The following is a 16,054-nucleotide window of genomic DNA, read 5'->3' on the forward strand; positions in this document are numbered from 1 at the left end:
ATGTAACCTGAGGTACCACTGTACAATATACTCTTTGCTTCTGCGTAGCTTTGTTTGGAGCAATAAATCTGTTTATTCTTTTAATGCATGAGCATCAAATAATCCTTGGAAGCATTACTTCTGCCTAGTATTATCACTTTAAAAAACAACAACAGTGCCTCTGAGAACAGCTTGATGTACATAAACTGAGCAGGAGATAAAGTAATGTTAGGCTATTGTCAACGGGAGCGGGGTGGCAGTGGCAAAGCCAAAGGTAGCAAAGGCCCCGTTTCACACGGGCAAACCTTCCCACGGGTCTGCGCTCTGAATGGCGCAGGAGGGATGCTGTGGGATGTCTCTCTGGGATGCTGAGTGATGCTCAGTGGGCGTGGCTAAAGGAGGGGCGGTGCTTCGGAGGAGGAGGAAATCCTGATCTCGCCCTGCGCCCTATCCAGGGAGCTGATCCTGCGAACCGATCCTCTCCCGGCGCCACCGCTTGTATCCCTTTCAACCTGCGCCGCTGGAAAAGCCTTTGCACGGTGAGTGATGCAGCAAGGACGTTGCAGGAAAATGCCAGGGAGAGAAAACCCATAATTATCCTCCCCCCCCCCCAATAAAATAAAGGGGAAGCTCCATGAAAGGATGGGAGGGGCCAGTGTGATGCATTTAAAGGGTAAAATATAAACTAGGGAATATATCTCTTTTATGGGGGTGGGGATATAAACCCCCCGCCCTAGATGGAAGCGTCTCCCGCAGCCCCACTTATTTTTGCAGAAGTTTGCCCAGGAAGGAAGATCGATCTCAGTCCCCTGGAAGAGACCTCCTCGCATCAGGATTTTTTTTGGGGGGGGGGGGAGGAGGGAAGGATGAGTGCTGGAAATCCAAAGAGAGTCGTGTTTTTTTCTCTCTCCCCCCCCCCCCCCGTTTCCTGCAAAAAAAGGATGTGATGCAATTAGGAACGCTGCAAAATTTGCAATGCAATTTTTTTTTGAAGGAAAAAGGCATTTCTCTCGCCGCTTTTCGGAGAAAGGGGCTTAATTCGGAGAAAGCGCTCGAGGATTTCAGCAACCGAGTTTCTGTTTTCAAAACGTTTCTGCCAGTGACGGGGGGGGGGGGGGACCCAGTCCTTTAATCAGAAGAGGCGGCTTCTGCCTAGAGCCAAAGCGGTAGAGATTTATGACAAGGACCTGCCCACATCTTAAATGATAATGATGATGATGATAATAATAATAATAATAATAATAATAATAGCAGCTGGTGAGCTTGCAACTTGGATAAAGCATTGCCCAAACTTGCTGTTTTGTCTCCTGGGAGAAATCTTGCAAGGGTTTGATTCCTGGAAATGTTCCTTACCGTGAAAATAATGAGCAGGGATACCATTTTAACTGGGGAAGTAGCAGCGCCATATGTCAAACTTCAGGCTTTGTCGAAAGAGAGCTCAGCAACTTTCAGGTTTTTCTGGTTTTTACTTTGAAATGTGGCAACCCAGTAGAAAATTAAAAAGTCATTCCCCAATGCCAAGGTACTGATCCTGCGCCAACACACACACACAAACACACACTGTTGGGAATTCTCTGCAGCGCTTTAGCAGAAATGATCAGAGTTCCAGGTTCTTCAGTGCAGTGCAGTATATTTATTGTGAGCTATATATATATATATAGCATATATATGCAGGTTTTGGTGTCCTCGGGTGTCTTCCCGTGTAAAAGTTGGGGTGTCTAGGCGACGTTTCGACGAGGTCTCACTCGTCATCATCAGATGACGAGTGAGACCTCGTCGAAACGTCGCCTAGACACCCCAACTTTTACACGGGAAGACACCCGAGGACACCAAAACCTGCATTCCTGTACCCGTGAAAATCTACGAAAGCAAATATAGCATATATATATATATATATATATATATATATATATACACAAATACAGTGGACGTTCAGGTTGTGAACGTGATCCGTGTGGGATGCATGTTCGCAACCTGCAGCGTTCACAACCCGCGTCTGTGCACGTGCGGGTTGCGATTCGGCACTTCTGTGCATGCGCAAAATGCGATTTAGCACTTCTGTGCATGCTTGGCCGCCAAAACCTGGAAGTAATCCTTTCCAGTACTTCTGGCTTTTGGCGGTCCGTAACCCAAAAAAACGCAAGCTGAACCATCTGTAACCCGAGGTATAACTGTATATACAATATTCTATAGGCTATAATAGACGAGCATTTCATTGTCAGCATCGCCAGTGCCACTAACTGGACTCATCCACTTCAGCCCCGACTGGGCTAGGCGAGCTGGGTAGCACTTCCAGAGACCACCTTCTGCACAGGAACAGGTCAAAGTGCTGTGGACTCACAGCTTAGAGTTGTGAGCACCGGATTTACTCCAACAAGACAGTCATCGTACAGCAGAGTATAGCAGAGTATATAAACAACTCGGAGAGCAGCTCTGTAGAATATCTTCTTTATTCTATCTACAACTATTATACAACTATATACAGAGCTAAATGAGGTCTAAGCATAAATAATGCTAAACCGCACTGAGTGCCTGCAGCTGCTCTTAGCAGCAACCTTATCTAAACACACAATCTCTCTCTAACACTCTCTCTCTCCCACACACTGACTGACTGACTGACCGACTCACTCACTGACTGACCCTTTGATGTGGTGCTGGAGCAGAATAAGTAGAGAGCAGAACACGCCTCCTCCTCTCTGCAGAATCAGCAGACTCCTCAGGAGATTCTTGGATATGGGAGGGGTGAAATCTCATTCATACAGTCAAACAGAATGCCTGGCTGCACCTTAAGGCAAACAGGAAGACCCTTCCTTCCTTCCTTCCTTCCTTCCTTCCTTCCTTCCTTCTTTTCTTTTTCCCTCCCTCTCTCTCTCTCTATCCACACTCTTCCACACCAGGTTCCCTTTTAAACCGATGACAGCCAATCAACTGACAGCACATTACTGCTGAGTCTTTCTGACTCAGCACTTCCATAGAAAGTGTTGTACAGTGGTGCCCCGCAAGACGAAATTAATTCGTTCTGCGAGTTTTTTTGTCTTGCGAAGCACCACTGTGTATTGACGGTTTCCCATAGGAATGCATTGGCGGTTTTTTAAAAAAAGGCGCAAGACGTTTCGTCTTGAGAAGCAAGCCCATAGGGAAATCCGTCTTGCGAAGCAACTCAGAAAACGGAAAACTCTTTTGTCTTGCGAGTTTTTCGTCTTCCGAGGCATTCGTCTTGCGGGGCACCACTGTATCAGCCAGCTGCATCGGCTAGCAAACTCAAGCCTGCAGACTTCCTATCTCACACAGCATTCTGTGAATCCCAACACACACAAACAGAAGCTGTTACTTTTTAAGACTCTTCATGGGCGAAACAGGTGACAAATGCCGGCACCCTGTCTAACTCTTGTGCACAACATCACCGACACTTCGTTTGATCAAACTTATCCTCGTTGATATTTAACCCTTGAGCGTAACATCACCGGCACTCTATTTGATCCAACGTATCCTTTGTTGATATCTACAGGAGCCTGGCTAAAGGAACATTTAAAGACTCTATCTTCCTTTTGGATACAATTTGAATGAGTTTTCTGTTTGTGGCTTCAGTAGTAGATCTTGTACATAGCTGTCTCAATTTTTGGATTATTAATATAAGATTTAGAACATAGAATGGTTTTTTTAGTGTTTTGTGTGCTGCTTACTTTATACTGGTTACTTTTTAAGAGGCATAGCTAATTCTGTTTAGGATTTATTTTCTCAACCCTGAGGACCATACTGTACTGTGAGCCCTGTGCAAATATTCTGAGAGGCAGAGTCGGTGTGTGTGTGTGTGTGTGAGAGAGAGAGAGAGAGAGAGAGAGAGAGAGGGTTTAAAGATGAAACATTGCTGGTTGAATGGCCCCCTGTCAGGAATTCTTTAACTGTGATTCCTGCTGCTGCCAGTCCGTGCTGACAGTATTGAGCTTAGGTGGAGCAATAGTCTGAGACTCTATAAAGCAGCTTATGCATGTAATGCTTGCAGTTTGGCTAAAGAGGGCTTCCTATAGATCAGTACAGGGTCAGGTTTAAGGTGCTGGTTTTGACCTTTAAAGCCCTATGCGGCCTAGGATCCACGTACCTACGGGACCGCCTCTCCTGGTATGCCCTGCGGAGGACTTTAAGGTCCACAAATAACAACACTTTGGAGGCCCCGAGCCTCAAGGAGGTTAGATTGGTCGCAATTAGGACCAGGGCCTTTTCAGTACTGGCCCCGACCTGGGGAACGCTCTGTCACAAGAGACCAGGGCCCTGCGGGACTTGACATCTTTCTGCAGGGCCTGCAAGACAGAGCTGTTCCACCTGGCCTTTGGCTTGGACTCACTCTGACCCTTATGTTTCCCTCCCCTTATGGTTTTGATGAGGCTGCATTTTAAATTGCATTTTAACCTGTATTTTAAATTGTCCCCCCCCTTATGTTTTTACTGTAATTTTACTGTTGTTAGCCACTCTGAGCCTGGCTCTGGCCGGGGAGGGCGGGGTATAAATAAAATTATTATTATTATTATTATTATTATTATTATTATTATTATTATTTCTTTTGCTAGTGACCAAGCCTTGAAGCTTTTCTAAACTGAACGTTAGGGGGGGGATGTGGAGAGGTATGTTTGGCTTGTTTTCTTCCGAAGTTGCCAATTAGCTACTGGTTGCTCAGTACATGTCAGAATGCAAATTTGCAACCTAGACTGATTCTGGCCAGAGGTGTGAAATTTCTCCAGGTCTGAGTCCCGGAGGCAAAATGTCCCTTACAGGGTGCAAATCCAGGATTTGTATACTTATGGGAATCAAGGAAGACAGTGGATTCTGGGTGCGACGTAGCTTTTAGTTCCCCCTGATGAGGAACATGGGCTGGTGGTATGAGGATCTTGGCACCTGGGCAGGTTTATAAAGGGAGATAGGACCTTTCAGGTGATGCAACAAACTAACTGGATTCTTCATCTCCCTCTTTTCCTCCTCTCACCTCCCCAAATATTTCTGCATGCCCAGAAAACATGGCCGAGGCTCAGGCTGGCTCTGGGAAGGTGGTTCTTTTCAGCCAGAAAAAACGAGGGGGCCTCACCTACCGCATCCCGGCGCTGCTTTACCTGCCCTCCGAGTCCACCTTCCTGGCATTTGCAGAGGAGCGCTCATCCCCCCGAGACGAAGATGCTAAGTTCCTGGTGATGAGGCGAGGGCGGAAGGAAGGAACGTCCGTTCAGGTAAGGCCAGGAGCAGAAAGCGTAACGCTGCTATTCTTCCTTGCATGTTTCTTTTCTTTCTTACTATATACAATAAATGTAAGGCTGTCGTCACGCAGCAGTTCATGGGCCTGCCAATATGCGGCCACACCAACTCCAGCGTGACAGCAGGGTGGCAGGCAGCTCAGGTAAGCTGTTTAATGAAAGCAGGGAGATGCTCTGCACACTATGTATGGGGGGGGAAATGCTTTCTGAAGCAACTCCCCCCCCATCTCCTTTAGAAGTGGGTGGGGCTTGGGGCGATGCCAAGGGCGATGAGGCAAGGGCGGAAGGAAGGAATGTATGTCAAGCTAAGACCAAAGGTGACACGGCAGCTAGACTGGTGACTGGGGGCGGCCGCCGAAACCACATAACACCGGTCTTGAAAGACCTACATTGGCTCCCAGTACGTTTCCGAGCACAATTCAAAGTGTTGGTGTTGACCTTCAAAGCCCTAAACGGCCTCGGCCCAGTAGAACTGAAGGAGCGTCTCCACCCCCATCGTTCTGCCTGGACACGGAGGTCCAGCTCTGAGGGCCTTCTGGCGGTTCCCTTCCTGCGAGAAGTGAGGTTACAGGGAACCAGGCAGAGGGCCTTTTCGGTAGTGGCACCCGCCCTGTGGAACACCCGCCCGTCAGATGCCAAGGAGATAAACAACTACCTGACATTCAGAAAACATCTGAAGGCAGCCCTGTTCAAGAAAGTTTTTAATCTGTGACATTTTGATGTATTTTTAATCTTTGTTGGAAGCTGCCCAGAGTGGCTGTGGAGGCCCAGCCAGATGGGCGCTGTACAAATAAATTATTATTATTATTATTATTATTATTATTGGTCTGGGGTCCCTTTACCTTTTATACATTTTAATCCGCTACCTTACATACGGGAATCAAACCTGCAACCTTGGGGTTATTAGCACCATGCTCTAACCAATTGAGCTGTTGTGATCTGCCCTGAGACCTGCGGACGAGGGAAAGTATGCAGATTTAATTAATGGTGATGATTCCAGGTCGGATGTGAAGTGTGCAGAGACGTCACCCCAAGAGAAAACCCTTTTGTCCCTTCTCTGTTTCAGAGGCAGTGTGGTGTAGTGGTTAAGAGAGTGGTCTCATAATCTGGGGAACCGGGTTCGCGTCTCCGCTCCTCCACATGCAGCTGCTGGGTGACCTTGGGCCAGTCACACTTCTCTGAAGTCTCTCAGCCCCACTCACCTCACAGTGTGTTTGTTGTGGGGGAGGAAGGGAAAAGAGAATGTTAGTCACTTTGAGACTCCTTCGGGTAGTGATAAAGTGGGATATCAAATCCAAACTCTTCTTCTTCTTCTCTTCAGTGGGGTCCTCAGGAGCCCCTGCCGATGGCCATGCTCCCCAAATACCGCACCATGAACCCCTGCCCGGTTCACGAGGAGAAGAGCGGAACCACTTTCCTGTTCTTCATCTGCGTTCTGGACCACGTCACGGCCCAGCGGCAGATTGCGACGGGGAGGAACGCCGCCAAGCTCTGCTACGTCTCCAGCCAAGATGGCGGCCGCACCTGGAGCCAGGCGGTGGACTTAACCAGGCAGATGTTTGGAGGCGAGGGGAGGACGTGGGCCACCTTTGCTGTCGGGCCGGGCCACGGTGTGCAGCTCGGCTCCGGGCGCCTGGTGGTCCCGGCGTACGCGTACCGCACCCGCAAACGTTGTTTTTGCTTCTGCCCGCTCTGCTGCACGGCTCCCCATTGCTTCGCATTGCTCAGCGACGACGGAGGGCGCAGTTGGGCACGGGGCCAGCTTCTTGAGGACTTGCGAGCCACTGAGTGCCAGGTGGCCGAGATCAACCGCCAGGACGGAAGCCGCTTACTGTACGTCAACGCCCGGCATTGGGGCTGGAGCCGCTGCCGCGCTGAGGCCTTCAGCGCCGATAACGGAGGCCATTTCCAGAAGCCCTTTCTTTGCAAGCAGCTGCCTGAGCCGCCCCACGGGTGCCAGGGCAGCGTGGTGAGTTTCGCCCCGGCGCCGAAACCCTCGGATCGGGGCCTAGAGGAAGGCGCTGGCGAATCGGCGTCTCTGCTGGGTGTCGATCCCTCCTCGGCCCCTCGCAAGAGGAGCGCCAAGTCATGGCTAGTCTTCTCCCACCCCACAAACAGCCACAAGCGTTCGGATCTGGGCATCTACCTGAACCCCTCTCCGTTGGAGAAGGGCTGCTGGGCAGCCCCTTGGGTGCTGAACAAAGGGCCCAGCGGGTATTCGGACCTGGCCGTGTGCCAGGAGGAAGGCAAGCCGGTGATGTTTGGGTGCCTGTTTGAATGCGGGGCTGCGACTGCGTGCGAAGAAATTGCCTTTCAGCTTTTCAGCGACGTTGAGCTTCTGAAGAACCTAAGGCCTGGGAATCGTAGAATCGCAGAGCAGTCAGGGACCCTGAGGGTCATCTAGTCCAACCCCCTGCAATGCAGGAATCTCAACTAGAGCATCCATGACAGATGGCCGTCCAACCTCTGCTTGAAAACCTCCAAGGAAGAAGCGTCCACCATCCTCTAGAGATGGAGGATCATCCAGCAGCACCAACAGCCAGGAATGATGGGAGTTGTAGTTCAGCCTCACTGGGGAAACCCAGCCAGATGGGTGGGGTATAAATTATTATTATTATTATTATTATTATTATTATTATTATTATTATTATTATTATTTATTTATTAATTTGGAGTGCCACAGTTAGTCACTCCCTGATCTAAGGGAAGGGTGTTCATGCCTTCAAAGCTCCTTTGACCTTAAAACGGCCCAGCTGATTTCTCCATAACTTCATGGGTTGTGCAGATCTTGGGAGATTTTTGGACTCAGTTGGATGAAGAAGCCTTGGAACAGAACAGGAACCACTTCTGAATAGTGTCTTGAATCATAGGACCAGGTGCGCAGCCTGGGAGTCATTTTGGACTCCCAGCTGTCCATGGAGGCGCAGGTCAGTTCTGTGTCCAGGGCAGCTGTTTAGCAGCTCCATCTGGTACACAGGATGAGACCCTCCCTGCCCGCAGACTGTCTCGCCAGAATGGTGCATGCTCTGGTTATCTCCCGCTTGGACTACCTGCTCCGGGAAATTCTCCCCTGGTCTCCTCGCTGGCCCAAATAGGACTAATTTAGCCAGCTGGTGATCATCGAATGTTTATTGGATAGATTTCCCCCCTAAATTGATTTTTGAATTCTGAATTTATTGTTATTCATGTTTTACACTGTATTTTATGCTGTTTTTTGTTGCATCAATTAAGTGTTTTAAATCTGTTGTTAGCCACCCTGAACCTGGTTTTCTAAACTGAGAAGGAAGGGGGTATAAATAAAATTATTATTATTATTATTATTATTATTCTTTTGCACAAGCTTTTCTTCTGTTGCCCGCTGGTGTGAAAATATATGTGAATTATATTTTTTAAAAATCTCTTAGAACACAATGGACAGGCACATATCAGCCAGCAACATATATTTCCAAATAAGTTATCTTCCTGGTGTGTTCCCTTTCAGAGTTAGTGAATTTCCAGATTTCCTGTTATTCTTTTGCAGCAAAAACCAGCCAAGTTTATGCCCCGTCTGTGACTAAAATCCTATTTACTAGACAGAAAGCAGTCATGGTTGTGCATTTGCTGAAACAGAATGTTCAAGATAAATGCATGTTTTAATCATTATTGCCAAACAATGAATTATTATCCACTGTGCTTTTTGTTATGGTTGGTTACACTATGTGCTACATCTTTGTCTTGAGAACGATAAACAAGCAGAAAGTAGTGTTAGACATTTGCAAAGCTTTAACTTAGCCTTGTCGAACTTTTCAAAAGTTGCATCCTGTGTCCTCTGAACCGTTTCCTTTAAAGAAAATTAAACAGTCACAATCACCTTGCTGCAAGGCAGAAATAAGGAACTTAAAAACATATCAGCTTAAAACAAATCGAAGTCATATTGAATTGTTGGGAGGCGATAATTTCCGTGGCGGTGTCAAATAAACAGATACAGTGGTACCTTGGTTCTCAAACGCCTTGGTTCTCAAACAACTTGGAATCCAAACACTGCAAACCCGGAAGTAAGTGTTCCGGTTTGCAAACTTTTTTCGGAAACCGAACATTCTCCGTTTTGAGTGTTACGCTTCCGATTTGAGTGCCACCCTTCCGTTTTGAGTGTTACGCTGAGTTCTGTCTGTTTTTTGCTATTTATTTTGCTTTTTTGTTATTGTGGCTCTTTTTGTTTTGTTTTTGTGACTGTGTGGAACCCAGTTCAGCTACTGATTGATTGATTGATTGATTGTGTGACTGCAGTACATTGTTTATTGCTTTCATTTTTATGGATCAATGGTCTCGCTAGATAGTAAAATTCATGTTGAATTGCTGTTTTAGGGGTTGTTTTTAAAAGTCTGGAATGGATTAATCCGTTTTGCATTGCTTTCTATGGGAAAGCGTGCCTTGGTTTTGGAACGCCTTTGGTTTTGGAATGGACTTGCGGAACGGATCAAGTTTGAGAACCAAGGTACCACTCTATTGCAAATGCTATCTATAAAATGAGCCACTCTTCTTCTGATCAGCGTGTACCCGGAACATCCTTCCCTTTGCTGGAGTGATGGATATCCTTGCCCTCCTGTCTGTGCTAGGTTCTCAGCACACAGCATCTGGGAATGAAGAGGAAACGAGTCATTTTCAGAATTGCAACCACCAAGGGCAGTCTCAGAACAGCAAGGCTCAGAAGACAGGCAGGTTGTCAAAGTGTCGCCCTGCCTGGTGCCCAAAGCACTGCCCCATACCCCCTGCCCCACACATTGTCCTGAGCCTCCCAAATATTGGGCTATTTCGCTGGATTCAAAGTTGGGGAGATGGCAAAGAAGCCATGCAACAATCGCAGAGACCTAAGTAGCGTTTGGACTTAATGTAAAGGGGTTTTCTCTCCTTGTAGCTCTTTCCCCCTGCTTTCCACCCTCCCCCCAATGCTTAGCGGAAACTGCCCCCCACGCCAGGAAGGCAGCCCTGAACCAATGGGCGGTAAAATGGCAAATTCAATTCAACCTAAACAAAGTGGAAATTGATGCACGTCGGAGCAAAATATCTTATGGTGGTGTGTAGTGATCAGGTGGGGTTGCTATGAGGAATTATAAAAAATATGGAACAAGCCATTTGTGTCTGCGATGAAAGTGTTGCATTGACTGGGTTTGAGCCATTTTGATATGATTTCTGATCAATCCATGCCTCTGCACCTATGTCCTATTTCTCTACACCTGACAGGCATATATAAGCATTCTAAATACACAGGCCAGTTGCTTCATCAGGCATCCTGGGTCATAAAGATGATAGTTAGCTTTGATGTAGTTTAATCTTTAGGTAGATCTTAAGGGTCAGGAAGGGACGTGGGTGGCGCTGTGGGTTAAACCACAGAACCTAGGACTTGCCGATCAGAAGGTGGCGGTTCAAATCCCCGCAACAGGGTGAGCTCCCATTGCTCGGTCCCTGCTCCTGCCAACCTAGCAGTTCGAAAGCACGTCAGAGTTCAAGTAGATAAATAGGTACTGCTCCGGCGGGAAGGTAAACGGTGTTTCCGTGCGCTGCTCTGGTTCGCCAGAAGCAGCTTAGTCATGCTGGCCACATGACCCGGAAGCTGTATGCCGGCTCCCTCGGCCAATAAAGCGAGATGAGCGCCGCAACCCCAGAGTCGGCCATGACTGGACCTAATGGTCAGGGGTCCCTTTACCAGAAAGAGAGTTCACAAGGAGAGGGTAAATACTCTTTCCTTGCCATCCTTCCTTCCTTTCCTGCCTGTTTATGACCTGAATGCCTTCCTCTAGTCCTGTTTTATTTACTTTCAGATTGTCTCAGAGTAGTCTTTGCAGTTAAAAGAATTTCTTCTGATCTGACTTTGTCCCACGTGGTGTTTTTTTTTAAATGCTCAGAGGAAATCTGATTGGTTCTTTCGAACACTGTGTAAAAAGTTCTTTTGTGAATAAAACGACCTGGGCCAAGGGGTGGAGAGAGCATTATTATACACACTCCTCCCGGAGTCTTGCTGGTCAAGCCTCGTGTGTACAGTGGTTACGTTCTTATCGGAGGTCCGTTCTTAACCTGAAACTGTTTTTAACCTGAAGCATCACTTTAGCTAATGGGGCCTCCCACTGTTGCCGCGCCGCCGGAGCACGATTTCTGTTCTCATCCTGAAGCAAATTTCTTAACCCGAGGTAATATTTCCGGGTTAGCGGAGTCTGTAACCTGAAGAGCGTGTAACCTGAGGTACCTCTGTATTCTATTAATCAGAGTCCAATCCTTCCTTGCTTTGGGAACGCCACAGTGGTGAGGGACCATGAACGAGACCTTGGGGTCACAATGGACCAAGGCAGGCGTTAACAAGCGTGATGAGACTTTAATGTGCTCACAAACAATAAACAGTCAATGCACAAGGAGAACAGCCATACCTATAGTGACGTGGGCAGCCGTGAACACCCAGGTGGATCTCGTAAGCCAGGCAGGAGCGACGGCAGAGACCTCTCCAACTGGCACAAGTCCGTGTGTTCAGTGGGATCCCCATCTCCTGTCCAGCTAGGATATAGGAAGTCACAACAATGAAGGTTAAAAAGTGATGACAAACCTAGACAGCATCTTAAAAAGCAGAGACATCACCTTGCCAACAAAGTTCCGTCTAGTTAAAGCTATGGTTTTCCCAGTAGTGATGTATGAAAGTGAGAGCTGGACCCTAAAGAAGGCTGATTGCCGAAGAATGGATGCTTTTGAATTCTGGTGCTGGAGGAGACTCTTGAGAGTCCCATGGACTGCAAGAAGATCCAACCTCTCCATTCTGAAGGAAATCAGCCCTGAGTGCTCATTGGAAGGACAGATCCTGAAGCTGAGGCTCCAAGACTTTGGCCACCTCATGAGAAGAGAAGACTCCCTGGAAAAGACCCTGATGTTGGGAAAGATGGAGGGCACAAGGAGAAGGGGAGGACAGAGGACGAGATGGTTGGACAGTGTTCTCGAAGCTACTAGCATGAGTTTGACCAAACTGCGGGAGGCAGTGGAAGACAGGAGTGGCTGGTGTGCTCTGGTCCAGGGGGTTACGAAGAGTCAGACAACACTAAACAACTAAACAACAACAACAAATGGTTGGTAATTCTCCTTCCCTCCCACTGGACCAGCAAGATGATTGAAGGGGGTGGGAGCAAAGCATCTGACCCCTGTGCAAATTAATTTTAAAAAGCATGTTTTCTATCTTAACTCATAATCCTGTACTCAAAACAAACACGAAAAGTCAGTTGGTCATTATGGTGTCGGAAGCTTGCAGCCAATAGAAGGAATGATGCGCTCGCCACAATATATTGAGGTTCTACGAAAGAGAGTTTTTCCAGAGCTGGAAAAGAGGTATTCTGACGGTACTGGGATATTGTAGCAGGACCTAGCCCCCTGTCCCCCTGTCACACATCGAAAGTGGTGAAGAAATTCAGGACAGAGCAACAAAAACAGGTACTTGATTGGCCAGGGAATTCCCCGGACGTAAATCCCACTGAGAATTTGTGGGCTGTATGCAAAAGTCGCCTCCGTTCTGCAGACTGTATGACTATGGAGAAGCTCATTCAAGCGCTGATTCAAGTGTGGTACAGGGATCCGAAAATCAACAGTGACTGTTCAAAACTAGTACAGTAGACTCCATGCCAAACCGTGTTCAAATGCTGCTTAAAAATAGCGGAGGTCATATCCGTTACTAATGTACGTATATGTGAGTTTTGTCCATGTATACATGAGTTTTGTCCAATAAACTACATTGCTTGTTTCAATTAATTTGCACAAGGGTGTAGGCATCAGTAGCAGCGGGACAAATGTCCCATTTGTGCAATGAGTGGGCCGGCTCACCATTTCATGTCACCAACTTTCTACTGAATCGCAACGTGCTTGCTTTTTTTACAGAGGTTGTTTTATTGTTGGTTTTGCGTTGTATAGGAATATTTTGTAAATCGAATAAACAAATAAAGCAAGCCCCTCTTCACACAGAGGGGATTGTTGATAGATCCTGAGTGCCGGAACTAATGTTGTGTCGCCCCAATTAATTCCTGCAGATTAGCTCACAAAGCCCAGACATGTTTTTCCGTTGCAGCTGCTCTTCCCGGCCAATGTTTTTACAAAGGATGGCTTGTCCGTGTCTCAAATGGTGCCTGCGGCCTAAACCAGTGTGATTCATCTGGGCTTCTATTTGAGGGATTTATCACAGGGGTGTTCTTAGCGTGAACACAACTGAGATCAAGCACGTGTTCAGCTAAGCAATTGAAATTCAGGTCACAAAATTAAAACTGAATTGGCACTTTTAAGCACTCACCCCCCCCCCCCCCATAAAATCAGAGTTTTTGTGATAAGGAAAGTTCTGGGGAAATGCAAATGAAATTGTGGGATACCATTTGTTTTGATGAAATGCCATCGAACCACCACACACACACACATCCCGGAAACAAATTAGGATAAATGCTCATTAAAGAGACAAGCTTGTCTAAACTCCCCACAAACCGCGCAAACAAATCAGGAAGAATTCTCAGTAAACAGGTACGGAAGTATAATGATATCAAGGAGAGATTTGGACTAAAATGTTGACCAATTTTCATGAGGATTTAAAAATAAATAAATCACAGACCGCTGCAGAAATGCAAAGAACTGCATTTAAGTTTGGAAAAGTGAGAAACTGAATATTTTATTATTTTATTTATTCAACTTACATATTTTTCTGTCTATAAGATGCCCCCAAGTATAAGAGGCACCCATGTTGGAGGACTTGGATTTAAGAAAATGGGGGAAAGATGTATCTGTGTATAAGATGCCCCCTAATTTTTGACATTATTTTTTAGGGGGGAAACCTGGTCTTATACACGGAAAACGACTGTATACACCACCCTATACCCAGAGGTTTTATTTTATTTGTTTTTTTCTCTCATATTTTGGAAATGTACATCCAGGTTTTTTCCCCTTTAAATTTTTGGGGGGCCCCAAGAGAGTGGGGCCCTAAGCTATAGCTTGTTTGGCTTATACATAAATCTGGCCCTGATCCTAGCTGACAGCATAATGGTCTACAAGATCTCTCTGGTGGTCCCAGGGAGATGCCAAGCCTTGAACCTAATACCGTGGTACCTTGGGTTACAGACACTTCAGGTTACAGACTCCGCTAACCCAGAAATAGTACCTCGGGTTAAGAACTTTGCTTCAGGATGAGAACAGAAATCGCGCGGTGGCAGCAGGAGGCCCCATTAGCTAAAGTGGTACCTCAGGTGAAGAACATTTTCAGGTTAAGAACGGACCTCCGGAACGAATTCAGTTCTTAACCCAAGGTTAAGTTCTTAACCACTGTAATAATACCATTATTGTCAATGTACAACCTGTGTACAATAAAATTAATTGAGCCTCCCTCCCCCCCCCCAAAGCACTCAGTCTCATTGCACTCTGTGTGCTTGTCGCACAACACACCAACCCTGAAAGTCAGTTGTACTATATAGTGGACGCTCGGGTTGCGACCGTGATCCGTGTGGGATGCACATTTGCAACCTGCAGCGTTCACAACCCACAGCAGTGCGTCTGCGCACGCGTGGGTTGCGATTCGGCGCTCATGTGCAAAGCGCAATTTAGCACTTCTGCGCATGCGTGACCCCTGAAACCCGGAAGTAACCCGTTCCGGTACTTCCAGGTTTCGGCAGGTCCATAATCCAAAAAACGCAACCTGAAGCGTCTGTAACCTGAGGTATGACTGTATTATTTTCTGTTCAGCAGCCTAACAGCCCACGGATAGAAACTGTTTTTTTAGCCTGTTGGTACGACTGATTAGACTTCTATATCTCCTGCCTGAGGGTAGAAGATTAAAGAGGTGCTGGCGGGGGTGTGAATCGTCCCTGAGAATTTTTCTCGCTCTCCTAAGGCATCGATCCCTTGCGATGTCATCTAGCGGACTCAAGGGACAGCCCATGATATCATGCGCTGTGTTCACCACGCTCTGTCTACATGCTAAACCGATCCTGTACCACTGAGCTAAAATACCGTATTTTTCGCTCTATAAGGCGCACCAGACCACAAGACGCACCTAGTTTTTGGAAGAGGAAAACAAGAAAAAAAATATTCTGAATCTCAGAAGCCAGAACAGCAAGAGAGATCGCTGCACAGTGAAAGCAGCAATCCCTCTGGCTGTTCTGGCTTCTGTGATAGCTGCGCAGACTGCATTCGCTCCATAAGACCCACACACATTTCCCCTTACTTTTTAGGAGGGAAAAAGTGAGTCTTATAGAGCAAAAAATACGGTAACAGAGGCCCTCAGTGGCAGGGCACCCTAAAATGCAGGGCAATCAGACAAAAAAGCAACATTCCTATCCCTTTCAGCAGTGAAAAAAGGATCTTTCAACAAAGACTATGTCTCCCATGACAAGTTGAGATCTTTCCCTATAAGACAGAGTCTTCCTTTCGCACCTGGTCACTGGGAGATACTTACCGATGAATCCTAACAGCGCCAGCAAAAGAAGCAGCTGTGGTCCGAACGCTTTCATGGTTCTGCGTCGATCGGGTGCTAATATTTCTGCCGGCTCCCATCCAACCATCCCAGCTCCCTGGACATTTATCCTTTGGGGGCCCCCTCTGCAAAAAGGTGGACTTTGGCACACTCGTGCCGCATTGTGACTCAGAGAGGCCAGGGTTTAGGAATTAGCTTCGGCATTGTATACAGCCTGACCGTATGCATGTTTACTCCAAACTCAATTATTCTGCGGAATTCATTAGTGCGCACACCCAAGCGGGCAAACAGAGGTCTGCATCAATAGGAGTATAGCATCTAGATCAAGGGAAGTAATAGTGCCACTGTATTCTGCTCTGGTCAGACCTCACCTGGAGTACTGTGTCCA

The 16,054-nt window shown here is 47.0% G+C and overlaps 1 protein-coding gene and 1 long non-coding RNA gene across 2 annotated transcripts; one reads left to right on the plus strand and one right to left on the minus strand.

Moving 5' to 3' along the window:
* Positions 1–401: 401 nt before the first annotated feature.
* LOC310675657 (sialidase-3-like) lies at positions 402–8,466 on the plus strand. Its single transcript, XM_083436639.1, has 3 exons — positions 402–518; positions 4,984–5,195; positions 6,541–8,466. Exons 2-3 carry the CDS (start codon positions 4,989–4,991, stop codon positions 7,621–7,623), a joined length of 1,290 nt encoding a protein of 429 aa, XP_083292765.1. The 5' UTR covers positions 402–518; positions 4,984–4,988; the 3' UTR covers positions 7,624–8,466.
* A 366-nt stretch (positions 8,467–8,832) lies between these two features.
* LOC310675859 lies at positions 8,833–15,881 on the minus strand. Its single transcript, XR_014510252.1, has 3 exons — positions 15,649–15,881; positions 11,618–11,741; positions 8,833–9,832 (listed from the first exon to the last, which is right to left on the minus strand). It is a non-coding gene; the product is annotated as an uncharacterized lncRNA (long non-coding RNA).
* Between the last annotated feature and the right edge of the window lie 173 nt (positions 15,882–16,054).

The sequence above is a fragment of the Podarcis tiliguerta genome (assembly GCF_965153285.1).
Source record: "Podarcis tiliguerta genome assembly, chromosome: 4".
In the NCBI taxonomy this organism is placed as follows: Eukaryota; Metazoa; Chordata; class Lepidosauria; order Squamata; family Lacertidae; genus Podarcis; species Podarcis tiliguerta.

What these genes read in the sequence shown, in the direction of transcription:
- LOC310675657 (XM_083436639.1), top strand. Translation starts at nt 4,989, where the DNA reads ATGGCCGAGGCTCAGGCTGGCTCTGGGAAGGTGGTTCTTTTCAGCCAG. An exon ending in AGGAAGGAACGTCCGTTCAG is followed by an intron (nt 5,196 to 6,540) that starts GTAAGGCCAGGA and finishes TCTTCTCTTCAG; the next exon opens with TGGGGTCCTCAGGAGCCCCT.